General features: G+C 33.3%; 2 protein-coding genes across 4 annotated transcripts; one reads left to right on the top strand and one right to left on the bottom strand.

Annotated features, from left to right (window-relative positions):
- Positions 1-884: 884 nt before the first annotated feature.
- Positions 885-11,098, top strand: Pen (karyopherin subunit alpha). The gene is made up of 8 exons (XM_046634146.2): positions 885-1,118; positions 1,328-1,396; positions 3,023-3,339; positions 4,242-4,497; positions 4,621-4,759; positions 5,822-6,180; positions 7,205-7,537; positions 8,290-11,098. The coding sequence occupies exons 1-8, from the start codon at positions 900-902 to the stop codon at positions 8,383-8,385; spliced, it is 1,788 nt and encodes a 595-aa protein (XP_046490102.1). The 5' UTR covers positions 885-899; the 3' UTR covers positions 8,386-11,098.
- Positions 8,359-26,799, bottom strand: Ocrl (Oculocerebrorenal syndrome of Lowe). Of its 3 annotated transcripts, XR_006884115.2 has the most exons (20): positions 26,568-26,799; positions 25,480-25,559; positions 23,699-23,879; positions 23,311-23,445; positions 22,620-22,732; positions 20,090-20,232; positions 19,796-19,969; positions 18,931-19,093; positions 18,344-18,522; positions 17,998-18,219; positions 17,191-17,326; positions 15,459-15,638; positions 15,043-15,139; positions 14,622-14,759; positions 14,277-14,374; positions 13,563-13,740; positions 12,120-12,247; positions 11,922-12,033; positions 11,590-11,847; positions 8,359-11,499 (listed from the first exon to the last, which is right to left on the bottom strand). XR_006884115.2 is itself a non-coding variant. In XM_046634144.2 (19 exons), the coding sequence occupies exons 2-19, from the start codon at positions 25,543-25,545 to the stop codon at positions 11,687-11,689; spliced, it is 2,604 nt and encodes an 867-aa protein (XP_046490100.1). In that variant the 5' UTR covers positions 25,546-25,559; positions 26,568-26,799; the 3' UTR covers positions 8,359-11,686. The 3 variants fall into 3 exon arrangements, 2 of the variants coding, with proteins under 2 accessions (XP_046490100.1, XP_046490101.1); XM_046634144.2 differs by having other exon boundaries at positions 8,359-11,847; XM_046634145.2 differs by having other exon boundaries at positions 8,359-11,847; positions 23,311-23,439.
- Between the last annotated feature and the right edge of the window lie 276 nt (positions 26,800-27,075).

Genomic DNA, 27,075 nt, shown 5'->3' with positions numbered 1-27,075 from the left:
AAAGTTCCACATTCATTATAACACTATAGAACGGATAATATAAAGCAATAGGAAACAATATTATGACAAACGAAGAATCGATTGAATGGAAAAACAAAATGATTTCAATAATACTTGATGGTATATATGTACAAAAAATAATCCTAACTTGAACGACTAATATGACAAGCACGGTACTTACACATTTGCGTTCGTGCTCCTTGCAAAGACTCCACGATTGGGAGGTTGGCTACATTGTCTACATGTGCGCCCGCGGTGTGAGTATAGTGCGCCTGCTTTTGGGTGCGTTCTGAAATAAATAGGCAACGCTAAAAACTCCCTAGGACAGAGGCACAGCTACTCAAGAACCCCAGCAGCGCAAAAGAGATAAATGATTGTTAACTGGGAAGCCAAGGTCCCTAGATTAGATAGGTCAAGACACGCGTGTTCCAGTTTTTCTCACTATAACGTGGGCAAAAAAGTTCTATGCGCGTTCGCCCACAAAATTTCAAACTTACATATTACCGCATTAACCAGTTTTGACCAATCATGCTCAATTTTTTGAGGTTAAGCATTAACGAGTTGCGCCCTTAGTGTCCTGACGTTCACGAAATAAATAGAAGCACGTATATATTATGAGGTTAATGATTGTGACAGGTCAGGAATCAGAACCACACTTAGTGCTTTCCATTGAGAGCACAGTGTGACACAGTATACAAATTTCTATTGTAAGCGGCCAATCCGGGCAAAGAAATAGAGCAGAAATGTTTACACCGTGTCGTATTGTGCTCTAAATGGATAGCATCCATTGTCATACGAAACTTTTGGCGCATTCTGACTAATTTTTTTACCTACGTGTGTCTTGACCTGTCTCATCTAGGGACCTTGGTGGAAGCTATCGGAATGCACCTTATGGCAACATGCGGTACTATTTATCTGGCAACCCTGTTACAGTGATGCAAATCCGGCATTCGGTTAACGGCGCAACAGGTCCAAACAGAAATCTGAATCTTCAAATCTCTGAAGCCCGAGTCGAGTGGAGTCCGCCATCGCTTGACAAACGATCGCTTACTTTCGCGCGGGATCGCGATTTAAGAATATTTCAAAATAATTCAACGTGCATCGTATTCTTCTCCCGTGTAAGGATTATATTCTTCTTACTTAAATCTTTTGCAATCCATTTGGGTTATTTTGTCGATCCGCGAATTCGGGGTTGTAACGTTTCTTTCAAAAACAAGATCAACACGGATCGACACGCGTGCAACCGTTACTTTCCTTTTTCCTCACCAATTTTACAACTTTTTTGAAGATAGGATTTCTTATGTATTTCTAACATCTCATCTTCCAGACAATGCCGACCCCAGAGGAAAACGGATCCGGTCGATTGTCCAAATTCAAGAACCACAACAAGCATGAAGTACGTATATTTTGCAATTATTTGTATCGCATTCATTTTATTATTCAAAAAAGTTGTCTCTCAGATTTGTCTTTTCTTCATTTTCATTTCCATCCAGACAACCAGATTCACTTTTACTGGAAATATTCTGCTTCCCTGGACCAGTCGTCTCTGTGTTGTACAATTCCAACATTTTTTCTTTGTTCTGTACTCCCTCATGTTCTTAAAAAACGAATCTCGTTAAAAAAATAGATGTACTTAGAAAATCTTTGCTACCCTTATGGCTGATTCCTCGATATATTCCACATTTAAACATTACACGGCCAGTAAAAATTTATTTACCTTTGTTTCTAACGTCATAACAGTTTTAATCCAAAGCTATTTATGATATTAAAAATTCAAGGGAAATGAATTTCACTAAGCTGTGTTGTATAATTGAATATGAAAGATCCTAGTGAGAATTTGGCATCATACACAACGATGGCAAAGCACTTCTACAAAAGGTATCGTCGTATTTGATCATATCAAGTAATTGCCATTCTGTCGTCTTTGAAAATACTGTAAATTTTGCAAACCCATCCGATAGAAGTTATAAAGATTTCAGCTATACATTGAAGTCAGTCTGCGGGAACTAACTTAATCCTGCTGTATATAAACTCAAATGATTTTAGTCACTAAGAAAATTATGTGAATGTGTATAAAAAACCATATTAATTTAATTCCATATGACAATTGCTATTCTTTACCCATCCATTTTTTCTGCAATTCAATAACATTTATCTTTGGTACTTATTCAACCCATATGTGCCAGATTTTCAATATCATTTGAATCCATTTTTTCTTTGTTATCTTAGAATATTGAACCCTAATGTATCGACAAATAATTTACCATCAGTTTCTTCCAAACATATTGATAAACGTCTGAAACAAAATTCGTACTAGTCTAATAGTGACTGATCAATATGTAACACTGTAGTCATTAATTAATACCAGACAGTACTGTCCAACAGGAATCATTTGAAAGAAAGTCTGTGATGACTTCAAATTTACTGATTAAATGGAATCTTTAAATCATTACAAAAAAGAAGGTTTTTTATCAATTAAAAATGAAATAAAATTCAGCAGCTAATCACCCAGTCACCCAATACTGTAAATCTATATGTAATTTCCTATATAGACATGTATTCATTCACATGCTTAGTTATAAACCTGTTTTCAAAATACACCCAACTTCCGACTAATCCCTTGAACACCTGGCTCTACAAAGTTATTGGCATGCTCATGGTTGAGTGTTCACTCTATTGATATCGAAGATTTCAAAATAAACCATTCAAAAAGTATGTTTGTGCAAATTCTTACCAAATATTATATCATATTTTTTACACAAATCGTACCTTTTTTATATCATAAACTAGCAAGAGAACTTGGATAATTTTTAATATCAATTTTATACCGTTGATCAATTTGTGGAAGTTAAAGTATTCAATGTAACAGATGTCATCTATTCAGTCCATCTTTGCAATCACCATCTCAGTGGATATCATCAAATTATGCAGAAATTAAAAAAAGTTTACTTGACTTCTATTTTGATATTTACTCGTATCGGGCAAGTTTATAACTGTACAAATTGTTATCTATTTAATCAAGGATGTCAGAAGGAGGAGGAACGAGGTTTCGGTTGAGCTGCGCAAGGCTAGAAGAGATGATCAGTTATTGAAACGTCGGAACATCAGTGTTGGGTGTGAGCCCCAGAGCCCCCCAGGGGAGAATGAGACAGCAGTTCCAATCAATCTGAGTACTGAGGAAATTATTACTGGAATGAATTCCAGTGATGAGCCTACTCAACTTCAGGCTACGCAGGCCTGTCGCAAGATGTTGAGCAGAGAGAAAAAGCCTCCGATTGATACCCTGATTCGCCAAGGCATTGTTCCACGTTGTGTCGAATTTCTTAGCCATGATCACAAGTCAGTTTATTACTCTTCTGCATTTAGCTAAACACATCCTACCACTGTCAATTCTAATGGCACCTCACTGCAAAAGTTCGACAAAACTTATTAAGGGGTTTTAAAATATGTGTATACAGCTGAAAAAATGGGTGACTTTTGGGGATTTATACCTCGAAAGCTAATTATTTGTTAGGATTGGGATTTATTTTACTCAAACGTATGTAGATTGACATTCATTTACATTTTTATTCTTTATTAGAATCGATTAATAGGAAGCACTTTTAATAACAATAACGTCAATAATTATGCTCGATTACATGTTTTTCGATGTCCCAAAAACAGTTAAAAATTGAAGAAAGTATTTTTGAAACGTTGATCCCCATTGCTATGGTCCGAGTTAAAAAAAAAAAAACCGTTACTAGTTAATGATGAGTTTTGATGTTCTGTAAAAATTTTAGGTTTTTTTTTTTGTATTCCACTGGCAAAAAAAAACCAAAAAATGAAAAATAAAAAAAAAACTTGGGAGCATGTCAAAGATCCTAAAGTACGGAAGAATAGTGCCTTAAAATTTGAAGTAAATTGGTTGAACTGTTTTTTAGATATAGTGGGCAGCTCAAAACATGTCACAGAGCGAAATGGTTGACGTTAACGTCGATAACAATGCTTCCTATCAGTTGTGGACAATAAAATAAATATCCAAGAGATTTTATATACTTTTGAATGAAACAAACTTCAATGGAATTGAATAATTAGTTGTCTAGATATAAATTACTAAAATTTATCCACTTTGTTTAGCCGTCTACTTTCATCCACACATCCCCTTAACTATCTATACTTATGTTGGAACTTTGAGATTGTGCGTAGAATTTTTTATTTTTTAACAAACTACAATAACTTATACTAACCAAGCATTGTTACAGTCCGGCTCTTCAATTTGAGGCTGCCTGGGCTTTGACCAATGTGGCTTCAGGTACATCAGAGCAAACCAACGTAGTTATTAAACATGGCGCAATCCCTCGTCTGACTGCCTTGCTCAAATCCCCATCCCCAAATGTGGCCGAGCAGGCGGTTTGGGCATTAGGAAACATCGCCGGTGACGGACATGTCGCCCGTGATCTGGTTTTAGCTCACAGATCTCTCCCATTGCTTCTGGAATTAGTGAAGCCTGATACTCCAGTGAGTATTATATGCGGCTAGGTTTTTTTTTAATCTTCGTCATTTGACTAAGATTTGTGTGCCTTTCACTAATTTTGAGATAACATCCGTTCAGTTAAATACTAGTCAATTTTTCTTACACAGGTAACATTTGTTCGCAACATTGTTTGGACATTGTCGAATTTATGTCGCAACAAAAATCCACCACCAGACTTCGAAAATGTAAAAATTTGTCTACCAGTGTTAAATCGTCTCCTTAGCTATTCAGACGACGATATACTGGGTAAGTGAAATTGTAAAAGTTCTACTAGATTCCTTTCCAATAAATTCAGAAAAGGTACAAATCATTTAAGTTGATCCAGTTGCAGTTCATAAATCGTTACTGAAATCTTTTGAAAAGAGAATTGGATCTGGCAAATAAATGAATACTAGGTACAGAATGATCGTTATGAAAGACTGCCACATCATTGTAGGATTGCCATACTCAGATGAAATCCTGTTTACTAAAATTTGATATAAGAACAATTTCATTACCAACAAAACCTCATATATTATACCGAATGTATTTTGCTTTGGAAATAGCTTATTTCAATCAATGCTAATAAAGGTGACTAGACACAGGTTATTTTTCAATTTAATTTCAGTCATCGTACTATAATTTTTAAAAACAATGTAGGGAATCCATTGTTTGGTTCCAATTTGATACTCTGTTATGGGAAAACGTTATCTGCTCAAAACGAGTGAGAAATTCGTTACAAGCATGAAAATTTGCACAATCACAGTTTACATTGATACGGCAATACTCATTGTTGCACTATTTGAGTGAGCTGATTTTAAAATGTCAAACCCACTACCTGAATTGTCACATTTTACACTGAATTCGTGCTTTTTTTTGGGCTAAAATAAAACATAACTTTCGTTTGTAACAATATTAAATATGTGATAAGCAACTGCCAGAAAGTGAGACATTTCTAGTAATATATCTAGGACGAAGATTCAATGAAAACAAATCACTAGCTGTGTTGCAATTGCAAGTTTCAAATTCTTTGCTATTACGATGACGATTTATTTGGCTCAAAATAAGCCTTCTAACTTTGAAAAACTTCTCGCGTAAGCTTTTTTCACAAATATTTTCCTAAACTTAGCACATATGTTATTTGAATTATTTCTTACAATATCATTTTTACAAATAAGAATCCCAGTTTATTTTTTCCTTAATTACTAATTTCACTCAAGTTCATTGCTGCAGAATCGTGCAAATGCCACTTTCAACTACAAATAGTGGTAATAGAGGGCGTTAAATAAATATTTGTATCATTATCTTACAAAAATCGTTGAATTGCAGCTGATGCATGTTGGGCTCTCTCTTATCTTACCGATGGCTCCAACGACAAGATACAAGCTGTCGTCGATTCTGGAGTTGTTCCAAAGCTAGTCGGACTGCTAGGCTCCCCTACAACAAGTGTGCTCACTCCTACGCTCAGAGCAGTTGGAAATATTGTCACAGGCAATGACGTTCAGACAGATGCGATAATTACAGCAGGAGGATTGCAACACTTAGCTGTGTTGTTACAGCACAAACGAATGAACATCATGAAAGAAGCTGCATGGACAATCAGCAACATCACTGCCGGAAACTCCGATCAAATTCAGCATGTTATCAATGCTGGTCTTCTGCCTCCCCTCATACAAGTTCTTCAAACCGTAAGTAATACCATAATTCATGACCTGACTGAGGGCTGATAATTTTATTCTGTGGTTAAACTGCTAATCTTCCAAATCAGAGCATGTGTTAATGTGCTTTACTGGAGCGTATATTGTACATTTAGTTAATCAACTATCAGTAATTTTACGGTAAAAATATTGAATCTAAGTTGCCCTTAAGGATGAATCAATTGAAGAATTTTAATAAAAAGGATTAAAGAAATAACCCTATTAAGAGGGGACATGAATAAAACGGCATTCCTACTACGTGCCGGAAGTGAATCTGAGCAATTTAGTATTACACATGCTGAGATAAGAACAATTTAAGGACAGGTTTTATAAGTAGAACGTTCAAAATAGTTAAAACGAGCAAATGTATTTGTAGATAAACATCTTTACCTACACAAATCTATTATCTATGCTTGTGAAAAAATTTCACCCGTTTTCTGGAGATATCTATGGTGAACATAGAGAACTAACATTAGAATCCCTCAAACACTAGAATCGGATAAAAAGCATCAAAGTTTAATCATTTTGAACGTTCCCAATATAAACTTTGCGTGCATGCTGCACACTCTTGAATTGAACTTTCCAAGCTGGTGTTGGAATAAATTGTAAACAGCTACTTTAAATTGTTAGTTATAGTTTGTAAATTTAAATTGTTAGTTATAGTTTGTAAATTTAAATTTTGCTTTGAAAACCATATTTCACGGCATTTTTGAGCAAAACTGTAAGTACTTACCGAAATTATCAGACATTTCTCTGATCTTTCAATATCAAGCGCAATCCCCTGGCATTTTCAAGTTTTCCAGATGAGTGGTACCCTTAAACGGGTGGTGGTTTTCAAATTTTTATGAGATGATCTTACCTTGTGGTGGAACACAGAAAACTAACAAATGTAGAAATTTATAGAAAACAGTTTTAACTGTTATCCTCATTTTTTCGTGGTTGATATGTTTTTCCACTTTGTTTCTCCATGTAGAGGCTTATTTGTGTCAAATTGAAAGTCTTCCATTTTTCTCAGGGTGACTTCAAGTCTCAAAAAGAGGCTGCTTGGGCCATAACAAACTTGACTTCAGGGGGCTCTATACAGCAACTTGCCCATCTCGTACAGCTTGGAGTCTTGATGCCCTTCTGTGCGCTTTTGGAGGCCAAGGATTGGAAGACTGTGCTCGTTGTTTTGGATGGTTTGAAAAACATCCTCAATGCTGCTCAAAAAATGGGCGAAGTCGAGCGTGTCGCCATTTTGATTGAAGAGGTTGGGGGTCTTGACAAACTGGAAAATCTTCAACACCATGAAAACGGACAAGTTTATCAACAGGCCATGGTTCTGATTGATACATTCTTTTCGGAAGGGGTGAGAAATGTTTTATGTCTTTTTTGCGTGTTCAAATTCTTGTCTTCATTAACCCCTAAATCTTACATTTTCTCCAATAATTTCTCATTCGTTTATCGTTTATCGTCAATAATACTTCTCCTTATTTCAATTTGTTAATTGAAAATATCTAATTAAGTATGTAGTGTATTGTCGTGATCGAATGTAATTTGAAAATTATCTCTATTCATGAAGTTTGAAAAGTTGTTTTCCGTAAATGAAAATTCCTCAAAATTACGACTGATAGGTTTGAAAACTTTGAAAACAACTGTTGTACCCAATTTCAACTTACGACACTTTGCAATGGTCAATTAGTGTTATGTATAATAGAGGTAATAAGCTTATTACATAGATCGATATATGCATTTCGATACCGAAGCTTTGATCTTGAAAAATACAAAGTATGTAATTGATAACTATGCAAATGGATAATTATTGTAAAAGTATTTATTGGGAAGTCTTGGCGAACGGATTTCTTTTCTTACTTTCGTCGTATTTACTCAATAATCATTATTTATGCCATTATTTTCTCACATAATGGCGATTTTCATTTCATCATTTGACATTATTTTTCATGATTTGACAGCAAAGTCATTATTCGGTAAGCTCACACTAGAATTCTCTACAGTACTGAAAACATATGACTTCTGAATTTACCAAAGAGCAAGTGTAGCGTTTTATGGAAATTCAGGAAAATCTCATGATCAAACTCAAAATTAAATCGCTTCTTTCAGGAATCCGAAGAGACAAATATTGCACCGGCAACAACAAATGGGCAGTTAGAGTTTCAAGCCACAGACCTGAATCAGCCGGGAGGTTTTCAATTTTAAAGAGATGTTCCTTTTTTTTTTTATAAAGAACCACTTTATTCTACATCCCCGAAACCACTTGATATTTGTAAATATTCACCATCATTTTCAGTAATACACACGCACAAACAATCCTATTGATAATTCATCATTCAAACATATCGAGTACCGAGTCTTTGAATCTCTACATTGTTTTTAGCTTTTATAGTCCGAGTCGATGCCTCAATTGAAATATGGGAAATGATTCCAACGTAGTGGAAAAAATTGAACACACCTGTAATTGATAAGTATAACTAGAAGGAATATTTTTTTTTTTTATTTTTAATCTAAATTTTCGAAGACTCGTGCCCTATTTGATGCAAGCGTTAATTTAAGCGTATTATATTTTCTGAACTGAATAATATTTAGAACCTTGATATCTAAGATCATGTTTTACGAACCATCATAAGTATGCTATTTTAGTTTTATGTAGAGAAAACAAAATACTGTTCCAAATTTGTCATTTTTTTTTGTTCTCACATTATCTTATAAAATAAAATTTTTGATACGAAATACGTAAATCTTTCATCCGTGACTCCAACTCATGCCATCCTAATTGAAGTACAGAAAATGTGAGTATCTTTGATAAGTTCAATGTTTGATTCGTTCACTGACGTGAATTTTGTAGCATTCTCTTATTCTATTCATGATGGTTTTCATGTATAGAAGTAATGAACATTCGCACAGTTTGAGATAGGTATCTTACAGAATACTCGCGTGTATAAATGACAATTTGTGGTTAAAATGATTTATTTTACTACATTAGAGTAGAAGACCAGAGTAAATGAAGATACTATATAACACGTGATACATGAGATACATAAATTAATAATGGATTCGCGAATACTAAATATCTATTGTATTCGAAATTATCTTATTAGACAGAAAATGACTGCTGAATGAATTTTTGTCATCCTTCCTTATTCCATAAATTAAGTTTCACAATAATTATCATTAATACAGGTACTATTGAAATTATATAAATATAAGTAATTACGTATGTTACGTCTACATTCCTTCTCTCTGGCAAATGACATCTTGCTTATCGGGTTACTTTTACTTTGCTTAAATCGTATTCGCTGTTTTATGAACTGGCTATTAGAAATATATATCACGCCTTGAAATCGAGTTAATGACTTGGGGCCGGTTATTTCGTCTTCTCGTAAACTTTTATCCTCTTGTCCTTTTAATGCATGTATGATGCATCATACAAACTACTGGGTTAGAAGTTTATCAAATTTTAAGGTACTCACAAGATTATAAATTAATTCATCTGCAGAGTATTCTGTGTAAAGTGAATTAGTTTTGTGATAAGACTCAGTCGATTTGAAACTTTTCTAGAATCAATTTTTTGCTAATTGACGTCATAAAAGTTGCATTATATTTACTGGTACTTACAGACAGTACCTACTACGCGTAGGTAATCTATGAGAAGAGAATAACCAAAATAGAGATACGTAACATATACTAGGATCTAAGTACTTCACAAGACTGCTTATCATAACGAAAGATGATGCAATTATTACAGGAAAAATTGGCTGAAAAATATACTAAACTTTCTACATCTTGAATTCGACATGTTTTGAATGTGAATGGACCAAAACAAAAGTTCGGTCCGTAAATTTGAAACGCAAAAGTGTGTTGTTTCTAACGACATAACGATTAAATCTTAGCAGAAATATAATTTTAAACAAATTGGATTGCCAGATTTAATGTTGCTCGAATTTTTGTCGCAGATACTTCAGTTGATGCAAATTTATTTTGGGAAACAAGAAACAAATACCCTAGTAGTGCGGTAGTAATTTTTAGGAAGGGAGTTGTAAAATTATTACCAAATCTGCTAGCAATTGTAAACAACAAATGTGGTTCACGTAAAAAAAAAAAAAAAACGTTCGAAAATTAAAACGACTGTCACCGTGATTACTGATTATAAGTTTGGTAAAAAGAGCCATGATCGTTACATTCATGTTTACATATCATCACAATAATCTGACAATGAATGAAATTACGTAAAAGGCAATGCTCTTGAAATGAGATGATTGACATACACAAATGCAAAACGTTCTATGAAGTTGAGTAACAATATTAGAAAAATTAATTATCCTCTTTGGACTAACCCAATGTTTTTTATTCACGATCTACGTTGACCTTAGTCTGACTAAGTTTCAAAAACATTTGAGATGATTATATTGTTCTTGGCAGCTCCACTGCTTACAATTCAGTGGCAGCAGAAGACAGTAGTCCCAAAAAGACAAAGTTTCAATGATCGAGACAATGGATTAAAATCAAAGGCACAGCAGAAAATATTCAACTAGTAGATACATGGGAAAAATTTTTCAACCTCTACTGTGATTGCTGAATATTATACAGCAAAAAGTACAGATTCCTCTGATTTAAATAGCAACTACATTTTTGTAATAAATTATAATATTATCATCCAGTATAAAACGTGATATATCACTGATCAAATAGTCGAATACGTAAATTATTCTAATTTGCTCCACTATGCCTCACGTAGCTAAATATTGCACGCATATTTATAATCGCTGAATGTTTAAGCTTTATAATATTAGAATTCTTAAATGCTTCAAAGTGTTTTACTGAAAGCAAGTCTTATACAGAGCACAGCTATGAATAGATATCTTAATTATGAATAAATAGCGCAAGCTGCACGAAAAGAAAGCAATTTTCTTACTCCTAATGGAAAAATCAGTTTCATATTCAAATTGTCTTTTTTTTGCACAAAGTTAGAGGCCTGATTTGATTTGTAAAAATTCTTACTGCTAGACAAGTGTGATATGCTAGTTGTACAACTAACATGTTGCGTAAAAAATATAAAAACTTCTTTACGAGTTCGCACAACTCGTTTCAAAATACGCTTTCCGTAAGCTCTATCTGATATTCATTTCGAACTTACCGACGCACAAATAGAATCGAAAATTTCCCATAGTAGGTTATAAATTTAAGGAAACATTGTTTTCTCAGTTTTTTTCCATAAATTTGTTTCATTCTAATTTTCTCTTGGCAACTGAATTTTCCTATTTTAAAAACCTTTGTTTCGAAATGCTGATGTATATCATTATGTAATTACGCATGCTAGAAGGAAAGTTATATAACTGTTTGAATTATTTAATTATAAAGAGATCTTCCTACCTTGCTGACGTGCATTAAAAAATTAGTTTTTACCGTTATTCAAGTGGCCGAAGTTCAACCGAATGAGGTATTCGTGGATACCGCCAATTTGGCAAGTTCATTTTCTACCTGGGTAGATTATTATGTAGATTTATCGCCCTAGAATGAAGTCACTTTGATCATTGACCATAAAATGGTAGACAAATGCTGCTTTCCTGCGATCAAATGTCACTTGACTTGCTCTACTCCGTTGACTTCGATCATCTCGACTTCTTGGTGGATCACGTAAGAAAATAGAACCGAACAAACTAGCTAAAAAGTACAACAAAGAAATTGATTAAGTAAGTACGTAAGTATTTGAGATCAATGAATTGATTCAAACTCACCGAGTGTTTTGGCATCTTGAAAATTATCCTGCGTGTGATTTAAAATTTCTTGCAAGAAACAACAAATGTAAATAAAGACAGTTCTTCTAATTTCTGGCAACTGCATCACAATCTGAATAAAAAATCAAATGAGGATAAGTAAAGTGACCTGGTTTTCAATGAGCATTTTTATTCTAAACTGTGTAACGCTCATATTACCTGTTTGCATTGCGAGTAGTTTGTAGCCGCGGTCAAGCAGACATTGTGTAGATTATATGGAACTAAAGGTTCGGCTGTTGACTCCAGAAGTAGCAAAAATGCTTCAGCTACGGAATGTACAGAGCCAGCTGAGTCATTAATGTTAAGGAAGCAATAATTATTACAAAACAGCTAAGGGTGTCGGTTACGGCTCTACCTAGGCATCCCTAATGTGTTCCCACAAGAGCTGATAAACGCGAGGACAATGTATTATTCATATCAAGAAGACAAAATACACAGTTTCCCCAGAGTTCAATGCGCGATATCAATTGCATTAAGGAAGCTCATCCAAAAAAGATCCTTAAATGAAACTCATGTCTTGTAGCATATTTTAGTTCTGATTCTATGATTGGCTGAATCGGGTATACAGGACAATCCATCAACCGTCAGGCAGCTTTTTCAGCTCACAACTTCACTCTGGCTGCAATTTCAATATGTCATAGTGTGTATTAAGGCATGAAAATCGTTTAATTTCCAAATCCTTCCTTACGGTGATCAATTGGATCAGTTTTTCGAATTGAGCCTTTGTCTCTAAATTTTGCACATTTCTTTTCACAGAAGAAATCAAAAATGACCTGATGCGTTTTTTACGTAAAAAAGTTTGATCTTTTCGGATGTAAAATCCATTATCAGGATGCATCAAAAACAAAACACGTTTTTCTTACATGTTCAGTCCACAGATGTGAAGGCATAAAAAAAAAAAAAAAAAAAACAGTTCAACTTTTTGTGTGCAAAGGAGTGGAACTTTTGGACTATAACCAGGGATACATAACTTTTTGAATATGCGTATTCTATCTGAATTTCTACTTCTTCACACAAATAAATAAAAACCTTTTACATTTTGGGTCTCCATATATATTATATATGTGTATATATAGGAATGAAAATTAGAACAGAACGTGATGATTGACAGTTCCTGTTGATCCACATCAAAGTGGATATCAGATTTGAAGATCAAACTTCGTTTGATAGAGAATGAAAAAAAAGCACACTCTCCCTGACAATCGGAAGTGCTGAAAATTCGAAGACTGACTCAATTAGAAAACGTGATTCGATGACGTCTAAAGGCCCAGGAATCACGGGATTTTTAAACCTTTATACACTATAACATATTCGCATTGCAGCCAAATCGAAATTTTTAGCTTAAAAAGCTGGCCAAAAGTTGGTGGATTGATCCATACGTATATTCTAACGAAAAAGTCAGCATAAAAGTTTCGATAGGGCATTAATATCACTATAATTCAATTATTTTGCTGTCTTTCAATGTATTGTGTATATACCTAATTAATTCAAGATCGAATGGATGACATTTGATTATTTGCACGAAGTTATATTGTCATCTTTAAAATATTTATTTGGTAATTGTATTACTGGTTTGTTATTGTTTGTAATATTTAAGGATACGCATAGACTCCTGACTCCCCTCGTCTAACCAATCCCTTATAGCAATGATCTCGGAGTGGTATCCACGACTTTCAAAGAGTTGTTTTGTTTTTATTCCATGCCTGTAAAGGTTGTCGACTAGAAGCCAGATCTCTTTTGGTATGGGATATGGTTCTGCCGTTAGGTTTTTATGGTTTTCCTTGAGACAGAGTAAAAAATATCATCATTAACAATTTAAAGAAATTACTTTATTCGATTTGAAGCGAAAATGAATTAATGTCATTTATTCACGTTAGATAAGCTTTCTGCGTATCTTATCATTTGTAATGTACCATAGTTCAAATTGGTTTCACTCCAACCATTATTGGAGGTACGCTTTTCCGCTATGCCACGAATGATTTGTCAACAATCCAAAGGCTAAACTTTTGATTTTGCAGTAATTTTAATCACTTTTAGAGATTTCATAGATGAATTTATGTACCCAAATCTTAGGCTTTTAGGACTTGTTGTCTATGAGAAATCATACAGTATAAAGTAGACCTGAGCCGATTCGCGCTCATTCCAAAAACAAATCTGCCAGTTTCTCAAGTCCAAATTTTGGCCCACGATCGTTGACCAATAATTTGTGGAATTACAAATTTACCTTTTTACTTTTCCTAATTTGAACAAATCTCTCGATCACTTTGTTCTTTTTCAACATCAAGAAGTTACGAAATTGTCAATGATTTCACTCACCAACTCTACTAATCTTCCGACGGGAATTTCCCTTACTGGAACATCAATATGAACTAGAGCTTCCATCGATGATCCGAAGCAACTTCTTTGATAAGTGCCTAAATATGTGATATTCAGTTATTTTTATATTGTTACACAAAGTTTTATTCAACCATAATTAAAGAGGCTAATTTGCTAGCTAGTGACCTTTAAAAACGAGATGAATACAAGTTGATAATTGTATACGTGCATCAGATAATATGATCGGTAATTTACTTCTGAGCTGAAAAACTTTTCTACAAGCCTAAAGCGATTTCCCTTTTACAATATTGAAATCGTTTTTGCAACTAACATTAAAGTACAAACCTGTAACTGTGATGAATATATCCTTGCCCCCTTCAAGATGTAGAACGAGAATATCATACAGTTTATCTTCGCCAGAGTTTAATTTGCACGCAGACTTTTTGTCAACGTGTACTTCAAGCTGAATGTCACATTTTTCACCTATGGAAATGTTTCTGATGTAAAAAAATATCACAAAAAGCATGTAACTGATACAATGAGTAAACATACAAACAAACTGATACAATTGTTGAAACATGGATTTAGCAAATATGCAAAGTGGCTAAATTTTAATTGTTTGTAACGGTCATGTGAACATAGTGTTTCATCACCGACGATATGAGTAATATTCTGCTGATTAAAAGTATACATTTATAAGTAAAAATTCCATATCATAATACTGTGATATAGTTATTATAATATTCTGCGAGTGAAGTATTCTTACCTGGCTTTATAAAGCCTGTGTAGGGCTCTATCTTTAACCACTCTTTGCAATAGTTTATATCATCGAGCTTCTTTATGAACTCGAATTGAACAGGAACCTAGAATTCATAAATCTCTTGTCTGAATTGTTAAAGACAGAGAATGTACAATTTCTTTGTAGTTACTTCTCAGTGCGTATTATTATAGTATAGAATTTACTCAAAAAATTTCCATTCCGACACCTACTTTAGATTTTAAATAATTTTCCAAAAGATTGTTTGTGACATCATTATTTTTGAATAAATAAGAAATAAATAAAAATAAAGGTTTAGATAATTAGCAAATATGGATTTTACTGAAGTATATATTAATAAAAGTAATAGAATTGAGGACACAAATTGTTCCGTTACATTGTTCTGGTTTTTAAATATCACAGACCTGGCCAGTATTTGCAATAATTAGCTCTTTTTTACTCGATTCGAAGAATTTGAGTGTGTCAAAGATAATCTCAGTTGTATCAACCATCACTTGAGGTAAAAATTCGTTCTCCAATTTGTCCAATTTCTTCATTACCTCTTCAAGTATTTTCCGATAATTAACCATGTCTATTACTCTGATCTGAAAAACATAGTAATTGATTAATTAATTATATTTTCAAAAAAAATAAAAAACTGTGATGGAGTTAGTTGAAAGGTAACACACATTTTTTGTCAAAAAATTATAAAGAAAAAATGGAATACGACATAGATATTGCAAATATTTGTTTTTATTTTTGTTTTTGCCTATATTCTGATTAATGTGGGAGGTCAAAAATATATGTCAATAAGGGGACGGTGAAGAATTTGAGTCTATTGTCAACATAAACGAAAAAATATGAAATAAATGGACAGGCTTACTAAAAAAAAATGACGAGTACGATAATAAATATGACATTGACTATAAATAGAAATAATGAAATATAAATAAAATATAAATGAAATATAAATAACATATAAATAAAACGTGAATGAAAAATAAATAAAATATAAATAAAATATAAAGGGAATATAAATGAAATATAAATAAAATGTAGATGAGATATAACTAAAACATAAATAACATATAAAAACTCTTTAAATCCTGTCCATTGTTCTAACGATTAAAATTACACATTCATTCCAAACATTCACAAATAAATTAAGATAAAATACGCCGGTATTCACACTGGGATATAAAATTGTCTATAGTGACGATGTAAAAAGTTGGTCCGTCATAAATATATTAAAAATCACTTATCCCTTGATTTAATACTCGGCAGCAGCTCCGTTGTGTAATTGTCTATGTGATTTTGCGAATCTTTCGATAAAATTTGGAATCCACGGTCTTCTCAAGTTTTCTTCGCGGCGATTCCGTAATGCGAAGAAGTTTGTAAAAATTGTTGATTCTTTGGATCTCGTAAATTAGTTTTGTTTTTTATTTTTGACTTACATGTCAAGATTCGTACGGATATTTACTGGCGAGGTCGATGTGTTAATTTAATTTTAATTATCGTTTACAATGATTAAACAATCACTACGGAGAATTATAAACCGTTTGGTTGGGCGTCTTCCCGTAGACTCTTTCAAATGCTAAGCCGTTTCTCCCGCCTGACGCCTGAATCGAGATGACTGTGCTAAGCAAAATTTCGCAAGCACTTTTGAATTTATAATATCGTCAAAATATCTATTTGATGAAGCTTGCGGCATTATATTGATAAATTCATAAGAATCCGTGTATTGAGTTTTAAGATAAAAAATCAAATGCACGAATTGTAATTTAGTTATCCCCTAGAAATGGGGGTTGGGGTTATTGACTTTGAATCGCTGGACACATGTTCTTATGATCTAAGCAACATTTCTGAATAGTTTGAAAATCCCGCATTTGGGCCGTCTTAACCTGGGATACACTTTTTATCACGAAGTACCATGAAAACAGATATTTCCATTTTTCAAAATTATTCACGATTCGCTGGTATCGAGTTGGAGATGAAAGAGAAAATGAAGTATAAAAAAATGTAAGCATTTTAATCATAATAGAGCAAAATCTTCCTGCAGTTAGACATTATCTATAAATAGTAAATAATAAACGCTTAAGTTACGTTTGAACAAAAGAGAAACATTTTCACATAATATTGTTAAGTACATGATCTTACTTGAGAATCAAAGATCGTGCTGACAGGTTTGTGGTCCGAAATCTTCAATTCGGAGTGACTTCTATATTCTATTGGCAAGATAGCATCTCCTTTCCAAAGAATTCGATCGCACCAGGCTGGAGCTCTACCCTTTTCACTATACACACATTATGAATAACTGGTATTTTTTCATCTTCAACTAGGCTAAATATGTAACTAAAGTATCATAGAAAAGAGGATAAACTGTCAATGAATACTGTCTCCAAAATTGAAGTAAATTGGTTGAACTGTTTTTGAGATATCGTACACCAGTGCAAAATATCTCGTCGAGCAAGATGGTTGACGTTATTCTTAGTAACAATGCTGCCTATCAATTGATTTTAATGAAAAAAAAAAAGGTAGATTAAGTTCGATGTACATACGTATATGTATACGCACATCGAATAAAAGAAAACTACATTGAAATTGAATAACTGATTATCGAGACATAAATTCTCAACATCCACTAATTCTTACCGTCGTATTGTATTCACCCCCTGAAGTTCATTATTCAGCATTGTAAATTATTAAAAAATTTCCCAATTAATGAAGAGTTTCCGAAATTTTTCTTCTAATCTACTAGCAATTGATTTTTTTATAGATACTTTTAACTATCGTGTCAATGCTAACTTCAATTTTGTTCGAGCTGGAAATCATTCAGAAGACAAGTATTCGAGAGGTATTTTCCGTTGTGATGAGAAAGCGATAGTTTAATCGCAAGTTTTACAGTTTTTCTATTTATTTCCCCCCCGTAAAATTTGTTTCCTTTACACGGAGTTATATGCCAACCTTGAGTCCCAGTTATCTGTGCCTGGATCGTACTTGTATGTGGGTTTAAATTTAATTTCGGCCTCGTGGTAGCCTTGAAGCACTTTGCCTAGCTGGCGCTGTTGCACCAATTGGTCAAAGGCAAGAACAGGCTCAAAATTGTCAATTGATATATAATGCTTTGCAACAGATGCCTCCATTTCAGTTATTCGATAATTTAGATCACCGAGCCAGTATATTTGACTGAAAAAAAAATTGGTTAAAATAAAATTTTCACATTGAATTTAATGCCTCGTTACAACGCTGGATGCAGCGCATGTAAAAAAGAATCTCTTTGTTAATGTTTTCTACTAATTCCAGAACTTACTCGTGGTCCTTGAGAGCTTTCGGTGGAACGTATCTTGCGAAACTAAGCCTTGCACAGATATCTGCATAATCTTGATTACGCCTTTCGTATTCTTCGCAATGCGCGGCCAAGTGGGCATTCACAAAACACACGGATGTGTTGTGAATTGAACAGCTCAGAGCCACTCCGCCTTTGTTTCCCTGCAATGAATAAGATTGACCAAATCGTTGTTTTTAATATCATTTACTCAAAAATCGTAAAGGAGTTTTTAACTTCGTATTTAATTTTTGCCAATTTAAAATAAAAGCTCGTGTAAAAAATATGTGCGAGCAAGTGATTAGGTTTCACTTTATTGCTGACGGAAAGTGACTGTTGCCATCATGGTACAAAATTAAGAACAAATCAATTCTTATATAGCAATGATACAGATGTTTTGGTAGTGGAAGGTATTTTGCAAAAAATCAACTTTGAGAAGTAGAAAATTGAGAAACAGTAATTTGAAGTAAAATGGCAGAGCTGTAAAATGCTATCAAAATAATTTTCCGTATCACATTAAAATTAACAAATTTTAACATTCCCTTCTTGAAAAGAAGTTTCTATTATCGTACCATTTTACCCATGATTCCAGTACCAACGGTATCGGTAGACACACTTTTAATAAATGGAACATGTTTCTCTTCAGCAAAGACGATTAGCATCATGCCCACTAATCTGACTACAGCTATCCGACGGTAATTTCCCAGCGGGTGAAGATATTTGGTGACGACTTGGCTAAAAATAGTATATTATTAGTTAACAATGGTGCCGTGCTAAACAGCAATAACTTTCGTATGTTGGGGATATGCGTTTCACCCGCAGGATTGTGTTTAGAAAAATTGTAAGTAATGTGTAACGTATGCACTAAGTTTGCCGTAATAAATTAATGATCTCAGCTGAATCAGTTTCTAATCAATATTCATGATTTCACGTTTATTTTTAGCCTCTAGAGACCTGTGTTCTACTAATTTTATTACAGAATAGTCGGAAGTTGAGTATTTATAAAATAATCATATTTGTAAGCTATAAAGTTTTTTTTGAAACTACTAAAATTGAAAATACTGGCATTATAAACAAAGGCTTGGGTATTGATGTTTCATTTAAAATTGCTTCAAAATTGTTAAAAATCTACAATACAAGTTCGATTTCACTCTAGAATAGCACTCTTTCCTTTTTTAAATTTAATTTCAGGAAGTAGTATTTGAATAAAACGAACCGTGGTAGACTACAATCGAATGAATCTACTATATTTTTAACCATTTTGAAACGATTTAAAACGAAGCATTGATATCAAATATAATCTATCGTTGTTTATAATCCCAGTATTTCTATACTTGTATTTTGAAAGAGATCTTTAAAATTTATAAAATAAATATGCGATCATCTTGTAAAAAAATTAGTGAAATGTATCGATTTTTGACATATTTGTATACCTACCACCATTCCTCTTCCCGTGGTGTATCATTGAAAAGAAACGCTTCTTTGCTCAAATCTAGTTCTTGAAATCCTATGGCATACAAATCCGGTGGCTTTTGATCGCAGCTGAGCCACTGTTCCAAAGATATACCATTTGGTGGTTGGCCATTAACATTCCACGTACCTATAAACATTCTAACCAGAACGTTAATTGAAGTATTCAAATTTGAACAAGAATGATGAAATTAGATAGGACTTGCAATCGTGGATTTCAAATGATGAGAGTTCTTTACATTTAAAATAAATTGAGCTAACCTGAAGACTTGAGTGTAGGTGTAGTCTTCCTCTTTACAAGCCATCTGATAACGAACGACAGATTCCCTTGCCGCCACTGGCGCTTTACCCTTGGCAATGTTCTGTCTTGGAACGACAAGATCGGGGCTTTCCAGTTCTACCAACTGTAAATAATGAACAATGATTATTATTGTTTCCAGAGGTATTCTGGAAAATGAGTCGTTCAATCTCTCAACAAGAATAGAGGCATTGACAATTGCGCATAATTAGAAGGAAGGAAGCATCACGAAGGGGCCGGAAGGACAGATCCTGATGAAATTTTGTTGCGCCTCGATAACGGAATGTAATTTCTTGACGTTTACGTCAAGAAAAATGAAAAACGGTGCCCACAATTTGTTGAACTTTATTATTGCGATCAAAAAATACTTATTATGCTTATACGGAAAAGCAATTTAGTCTGTAATCATAAGACAAAACGATATCAAAAAAAAGTATATTTGCAACTGTCAAGTACAGGTGGCTGATTTTGTGTAAATTTGTTAAAAATAAACATGCGCGACGGTTGGTAAGTTTTTTTTTGATACTTTATAGAAACGATCTCCGGCAGTTGGTTTAATTTATATCGATTATCTATCGTTAAACAGTATGATGTTGTTCGTTGGGTCAGAAACATAAAATTTTTATACAATATTAAGGACTCTCTTGATTTTTGGTGACCGGTGTTATTGAATATGCTGAGAAATTTTACTTTGTAAAAACTATATTCAAAGTGTATTGTTCAAAGACGGTGATAAAAGGAATCCAAACACAAATCAATCTTGCGTAAACGTCAAGTAACAAGAAATAATCTGGGCACAAAAAGTTTTCGACATTTTTCAAAATGTATGATATTTGCACGGAATTCACGATCAAGTTGTAAATTGATTAATTTTTCTGGTTTTCTATTCTAGATATCCGTCTTCTGCAAGAATTGGTTCTACTGCTAAATGCAAAGTGGTACTTGAGCCAGCGAATCTTACGATTCAGAAAGTACTTATTTGCAAAACTTCATGATTAGTTTCGTACGACTGCAATTACTTATAAGGTAGCAATAATTTCATCTGGCACATGTTGCTATTGAAAAGTAACAAAAATTTCGTTTTAAAGGTAACTTTGCAAGTTGAAATATTGTTTTATACATCAGAGATTTTTTTATTAAAGATTAAGACCTAAAAAATGAGATTTTGTAATTTTTAGAAAAAAATTGTTAGAAAAAGGTTTTTAATCAATTGAAATGTCATATTTTGTTTTTCCTATGATATTTAAAAAATTCTTTTTTGTTTAATTAGGTGATTTTAGTAATAAGCTAGGTTATAAGTCCACTCCTGAATGCGGGTGCCTTCTTATGGTACCCCCGTCAGAATATAAACTTTGTACTATGTATACTAATAAATGAATAAATTCAATTTTACTATTCACTGTTCGGAGACGAATCAAACAACGCACACCTTTATAGAAAAATAATTAAAATTGTATGTTCTAGTTAAAAACTTATAAGAACTTTCTAACAATTTGCAAAGCTCGTTGTTTCACTATCACATTTAAAAAATTTTGTTACCATCAGACAATTCACTTCAATAAATCAAGTGTTAATATTAATACCATTTCTGCACGACTACTAGAAAACAACACATTTGGGTGCCAGTGTCTGACTGGGTACATATTTTGCAACACTTTTTCTACTTTAGCCACAAGTAAAGATAGCCAGTGTACGTTACGAGGAAAAATGTATTATCAATGAATCTAACCACATCCGAGCGTTTTAGAAAAACTTTGCTAATTTGATAAAGAGGATTCCATGGATTATGTCGGCAATGTAAAAAGGATGTGTAAAAAAAAGGACCAATTTATAAAATTTTGGACACTTTTGCGAGGTGAAAATTTTTACCTGGCTGTAATTTGAATATGTAAAGTCGTATAGTAGGATACAAAAATCTTAAAATTTTTAGGCTTATGGGATTTACCGTTTACAAGTAACAGGTCGATCGATTCTATGACGTTTTTGAAATGAACTTTTGTCTTACAATTTTTAGCTCTTCTTGTCTTCAGAAAAACTGAGCTAATGTTTACTGTGTGAAGAAGTTTGGTCTTTCCGTATATAAAATCTAAGTGAGCGTAGATTCTCGGGTATTGCCAAAAAACATGTTTTTTTTTTTTGAGTGAACAACTAGACATTTTGACTATAAAGTACAACACAGAATGGTTAATCAATTTCATTATTTGAGTCCCTACTGTGCCCTAATTTTATTACTTCCGATTTACTGGGTATTTCAAGTTTGTCGGCTGAAAATTACATAGTAAGTAATAATCAACTATTGATTAAATGAAATTGTAATAACAGTATGTATGTAATCTGAGAATACCGAATTGATTGCGTTGTCATCCGATTAAATATCTGTTTATGGGGTAAAGAAAGTCACGGCTTTCGTAAAAATAAAATCTGAACTAGCTTATGTGTATCAACTATGAATCGATTACATATTTTGATGGTGAAGATGTTCACGGAACTTACAGGATCAGACCCGTCCTGGGCATCGTTGGCAGAAGACTCCAAGTTCCTTGAACTACCAGTCAGTTTCTGGATCCATAGATATTCCGTCGGTGGACTCTTACTCTTTTGGTAATCTACGATTTCAATTATACTTTAGGTTTAACAGAAAGCAAAGTTACCGATAAATTCTATATTGTACGTGGTCATCTTAACAGTGATAAAACTATAATCACAATTTTTCCAAAGTGATCGGAAGTAAATTCCGACTTGTTAATTTCTTTCATCGCATCAAATCTATAAAAATAAATTTCTGGTAATTGGTAAAAAATTATTCCAAATTTTGTTAACATTATTGCAAGTAGTATTCTTAAATTTTTTTAGGCACTGGCTAATTTTGAGGCGAAGCAAGGACACCGTTGACATATTTTAAACGTCATCGTACAGTATCTTTGATTTCAGATCGTAACTTATTGGTGTCGCTATTGCAATACTGCAATATCATGAATTAATTGAGTACAAATTGTGTTTTTATTTTAAATCCACTATTTGAACTTTTGAACTTGAGATTCCATACAACTTGTCAACATTTTCTAGAGAACACGAACTTGACACAACTTTGTTTGGTAACTTTTGAATTTGTGTTTAGTGTAGATGACACGAACAATCAAATTTCCGCTGCCAAGTGTCATTTGCAATAATTTTCATACTGTACCATCAAAGGCTCGGAATATCTCTGAGACTAAGGCACTGGTTGCTACTCCTGGTTTCATCTCAAACACCAATTGAAGCTTCCGAGAAGACACGTTCAAAAACACATCCGACCCATCTGGTTGTGTCTCATCTGTATCTTGAATGAGACATAATGTTAGTTTGTGTTTAGGTACGAACACTGGTGAGAATTGGTTAAATATCGTAGAAACATTGATTCCATGACTAAAACGTAAGGAACAACTTGTTTACAGTGTTTTGTAAATTGAATTTTTCATCGCCGCAGGAGAGTAATGTTGAGGAGTAAATCACATAAACAACAAAATTAAACATTATATTACAGCAGAGTAACAGAGAAGTTAAAAAGTAAATTAATGTAAGTTGTTTCTCACTGATGTCGCATTTGAAGTCTTGATCGATGGGAAGAACTCTTTCGATGGTGAGATCACTAAACACTCTAGGCGGAGTTCTCGATGTGAGTAAGATGACTAAGGCATGTGTGGAACCTTTGTTGACTAGAGCTAATATTCTGGCTGCTCTCAACCATCCTTGGATTAATGGCGTTTCCATTGCCTGATATTTTATTAAGGCCATACTCGCTTTCATTTCTCTGTACCATATATCCAACACATGAACTTTAACTAGGATCAGCGTCGGAACGATTGTCCTGACAATGACAACAAGGTTTTATAGGACTTCCTAGTTCCTTACTCGATGAACCAGAGGTCGTATTTTGAAATAAATTTTTAAGGCCAATACAAAGTCCAATTTTTTAAATCAATTACGCAGTAGTTTCGCCGTAGCTTCGAATCACTTCTGGAAGATACTTCGAGAAGTTTCTACTATAGATGAATGCAAGGTTGATTAGAGTCGAATCTCTCGTTTATATGAATGATATTTCACTGTGAAGACTGGTCTCATATCAGGTAACGTTACATTACTGGGGCTAGCAAAGTTTTGCTTGAAATGTATTTTATACCAATACCAAGGTAATTGTTGCTGAAACTAAGTCTTAATCTTGTAATTATATACAAGATGTTGATGCAAAATTTGAGGTTGCAATGGTTGCGCGAAAGTGAGGTTTCTTCAGGGATAGAGAACTTCTAAAAATATGTTCTTTCAACTCTGCATCGGTATTAAGATTAATGAAAAATACTACCAGTCGATAATTGAATAAGGAACAAAAAGGTCGAGGGAAACTTTGCTCTTAAAATGATCATTTCAAAGCTACAGCTTGCTAAACTACTGAATTGCTAAATAATGGACTTTGTAGTAACTGGAAGAATAAAATAAAAAATAACGCCACTAGATAATCGAATAAGAAATAAAGAATACCAGTAAAACTTTGCGCTCAAAACGATCGTTCCGAAGCTACAACTTGCTAAACTATATTTATGCATATACAGAAATCTTGCAGGTCATACTTAGTTTGTACTGCCAGGGATACGAATTCTGAGTTGATTCTAATCACTCGTTACTCAAATATACCATCATTTTCTGACAATGCACGAAATAAACAGAGGAATTTTCATTATCTGTTGGAATCAACGTTATTCGAGTTTCAAAAAAATTAAAAGTGACAGTTCTATTCTATAAGTTTGTTAATAACCTGAAAAGCTATGAGTTTTATTTTTCATGTCGATTAAATTTTGAATACAGGTATTGATTTTCACGACTTTTTAGTTTTAATTTTATACTCAAGTTTTTGTTACGATGTCATTAACATTGTAGGAGTGTTTCAGTTTCTGTACCATTCAAAATGAGGTTTTTTTTTCTTCAAATTTTGAATACTCTTCTGCGTACAGATTTTATAAAATAATGACATTTCAATATTAGAATGTTCAAATTTTTATTGCGTTTTCTGATATTTGCTTTATTAAAACATGACAACACTTGGGGTTTTTCAACTTTGGTATGAGTTTCAACATAAATGTATTGAAGTTTGAAGTGGAGTCGAATTTCTGGGATGGTTATTAATTTTGGATTGTAAAATATCCTGACTTTTTCAGGTTTTCCAAATTACCAAATTATAATTTTTCAGATACCTTTTGCGTCTTTGAAAATTATAATGCTGAGTGCAAGATTGCACGACTCGCAATAAATTATTATTTTTATTTATTTTAAACTCTTCATTTCACTTTTATTCAAATTTTTCATTCAACAAGAAGGATACAATAACTACTGTTTCACCCGACGTGAATTTCGATTGGACAATCGCCAGTTGCTCCGTTGATGACATCGCTGAGTTTTGATCTAGAAAAAACGTAGATAAATTTGGGCATAATTATTTTTTGTGTCATAACTTACGTAAGCTAAGTAACAGTTGAGAAAAAATACAAGTGAAAAATTGCTGCAATTGGATATTAGCAATAATATAATACATTCTACAATGTGGTAAACATAAATAAGTATGTAATGGAAAGCTAAACAATTTTGTTCGCAACTTCTGGTATACTATATTTGAGTTTGTGAATTTTTTGAATTGAATCAGAAATTCCACTTGAGCATTATTTTGCTATTCTGAAAAAAATTTATAGTTCAACAAGCGTACTCATTTTAATTACTGCAGTCCAATTCGAAATGAAAAGAGCATAGTAATTGGAGAATTCAAAATGAAACAAGATCGTTAAATTTAGGATTAGCGCAGTAAAGTCTAACAGCTACGAAGCTTTTAATTTTAAAAAAATTTAAATAACAATAATTGCAATTGTATTTAAATACAGGTGGATACATAAACATGAGTCCAAGAAATTCGGATCTGCATTGGATTTTACATTAAAAAAAAAAATGATAACGTAATGTAATAGAATTAAAGTTATGCAGGAGGATTCGTTGCAAAACAATATATCAAACTTATTTAAAGATATACGATGTAATTCAGACGCAGTCGATCTTTAAAAACTGAAACTGAATTACAATGAGGAATGTAATTAAAGTAATTGATGTTAAACGACTGATAACAGCATGAGAAAAGTAGCCTAATATAAATCTTAAATTTGGAAAATTGTTATAGGAGTTATTCAGTGATTTCAAGTATTTTGCGATGTGTGTATGAAACTAGTCAGCAATAGCTGTTTACACTTTTTGGTTAAGTTGGATTTTGAAAAATGTAAGTAATGGATTTGGCTAGTAAATTATCAACAAAATGTTGTTTGTTGTAGCGTTGGCGAAATAATAAGGCTCAGTTTTTATCAGTTTTTATTCACCGCCTGCATAATACGAATATGAACAAATGCCAATAATCCAGGAACGAGATTTTACCTTCCACTGGATGTAACTACAAGCAGGGAAATATCCCTGATAAAGTTTGCAAAGAAACTTTCTTCGTGTTTCAGTCCGTTTTTAAACGGAACCCTTAGGGCAATTGTGGGCGTATTGATTTATAGACAATGAGAAAAGTTAATTACGAGATTTAAGTGATTGTTAAGTCTGTGAGGCGGACGCACGCAGAAGTGACATTTCCACTGAAGCATGGGTCAGTGACTGAGGCCATGTTCGAAAATTGACTGACAGTACTGTCAACAATCTTTTATCTCTTTTGTGCTGCCGAGTTCATGGACAGCTCTGTCTCTGTCCTAGGGAATTTTTAGTACTGGCAGTCAATTTACGAACACTGCCTGAGCTGTAATAAAGACAATTTTCTTCCGATTTCCGAAATCCACCGTGTTTCAGTGTTGAAAACCACTGTTCAAAACTCCCTATGTGGTTACTCCAATCAACGATTCTGATTGGCTGTAGGCGGTTGAGCGGCCGCGGGAGTTTTGAAATC

This window comes from Neodiprion pinetum, chromosome 7, assembly GCF_021155775.2.
Source record: "Neodiprion pinetum isolate iyNeoPine1 chromosome 7, iyNeoPine1.2, whole genome shotgun sequence".
Taxonomy (NCBI): domain Eukaryota; kingdom Metazoa; phylum Arthropoda; class Insecta; order Hymenoptera; family Diprionidae; genus Neodiprion; species Neodiprion pinetum.
Note: the sequence above shows the minus strand (reverse complement) of the source record. Positions and strands in the feature narration are given on the sequence as shown.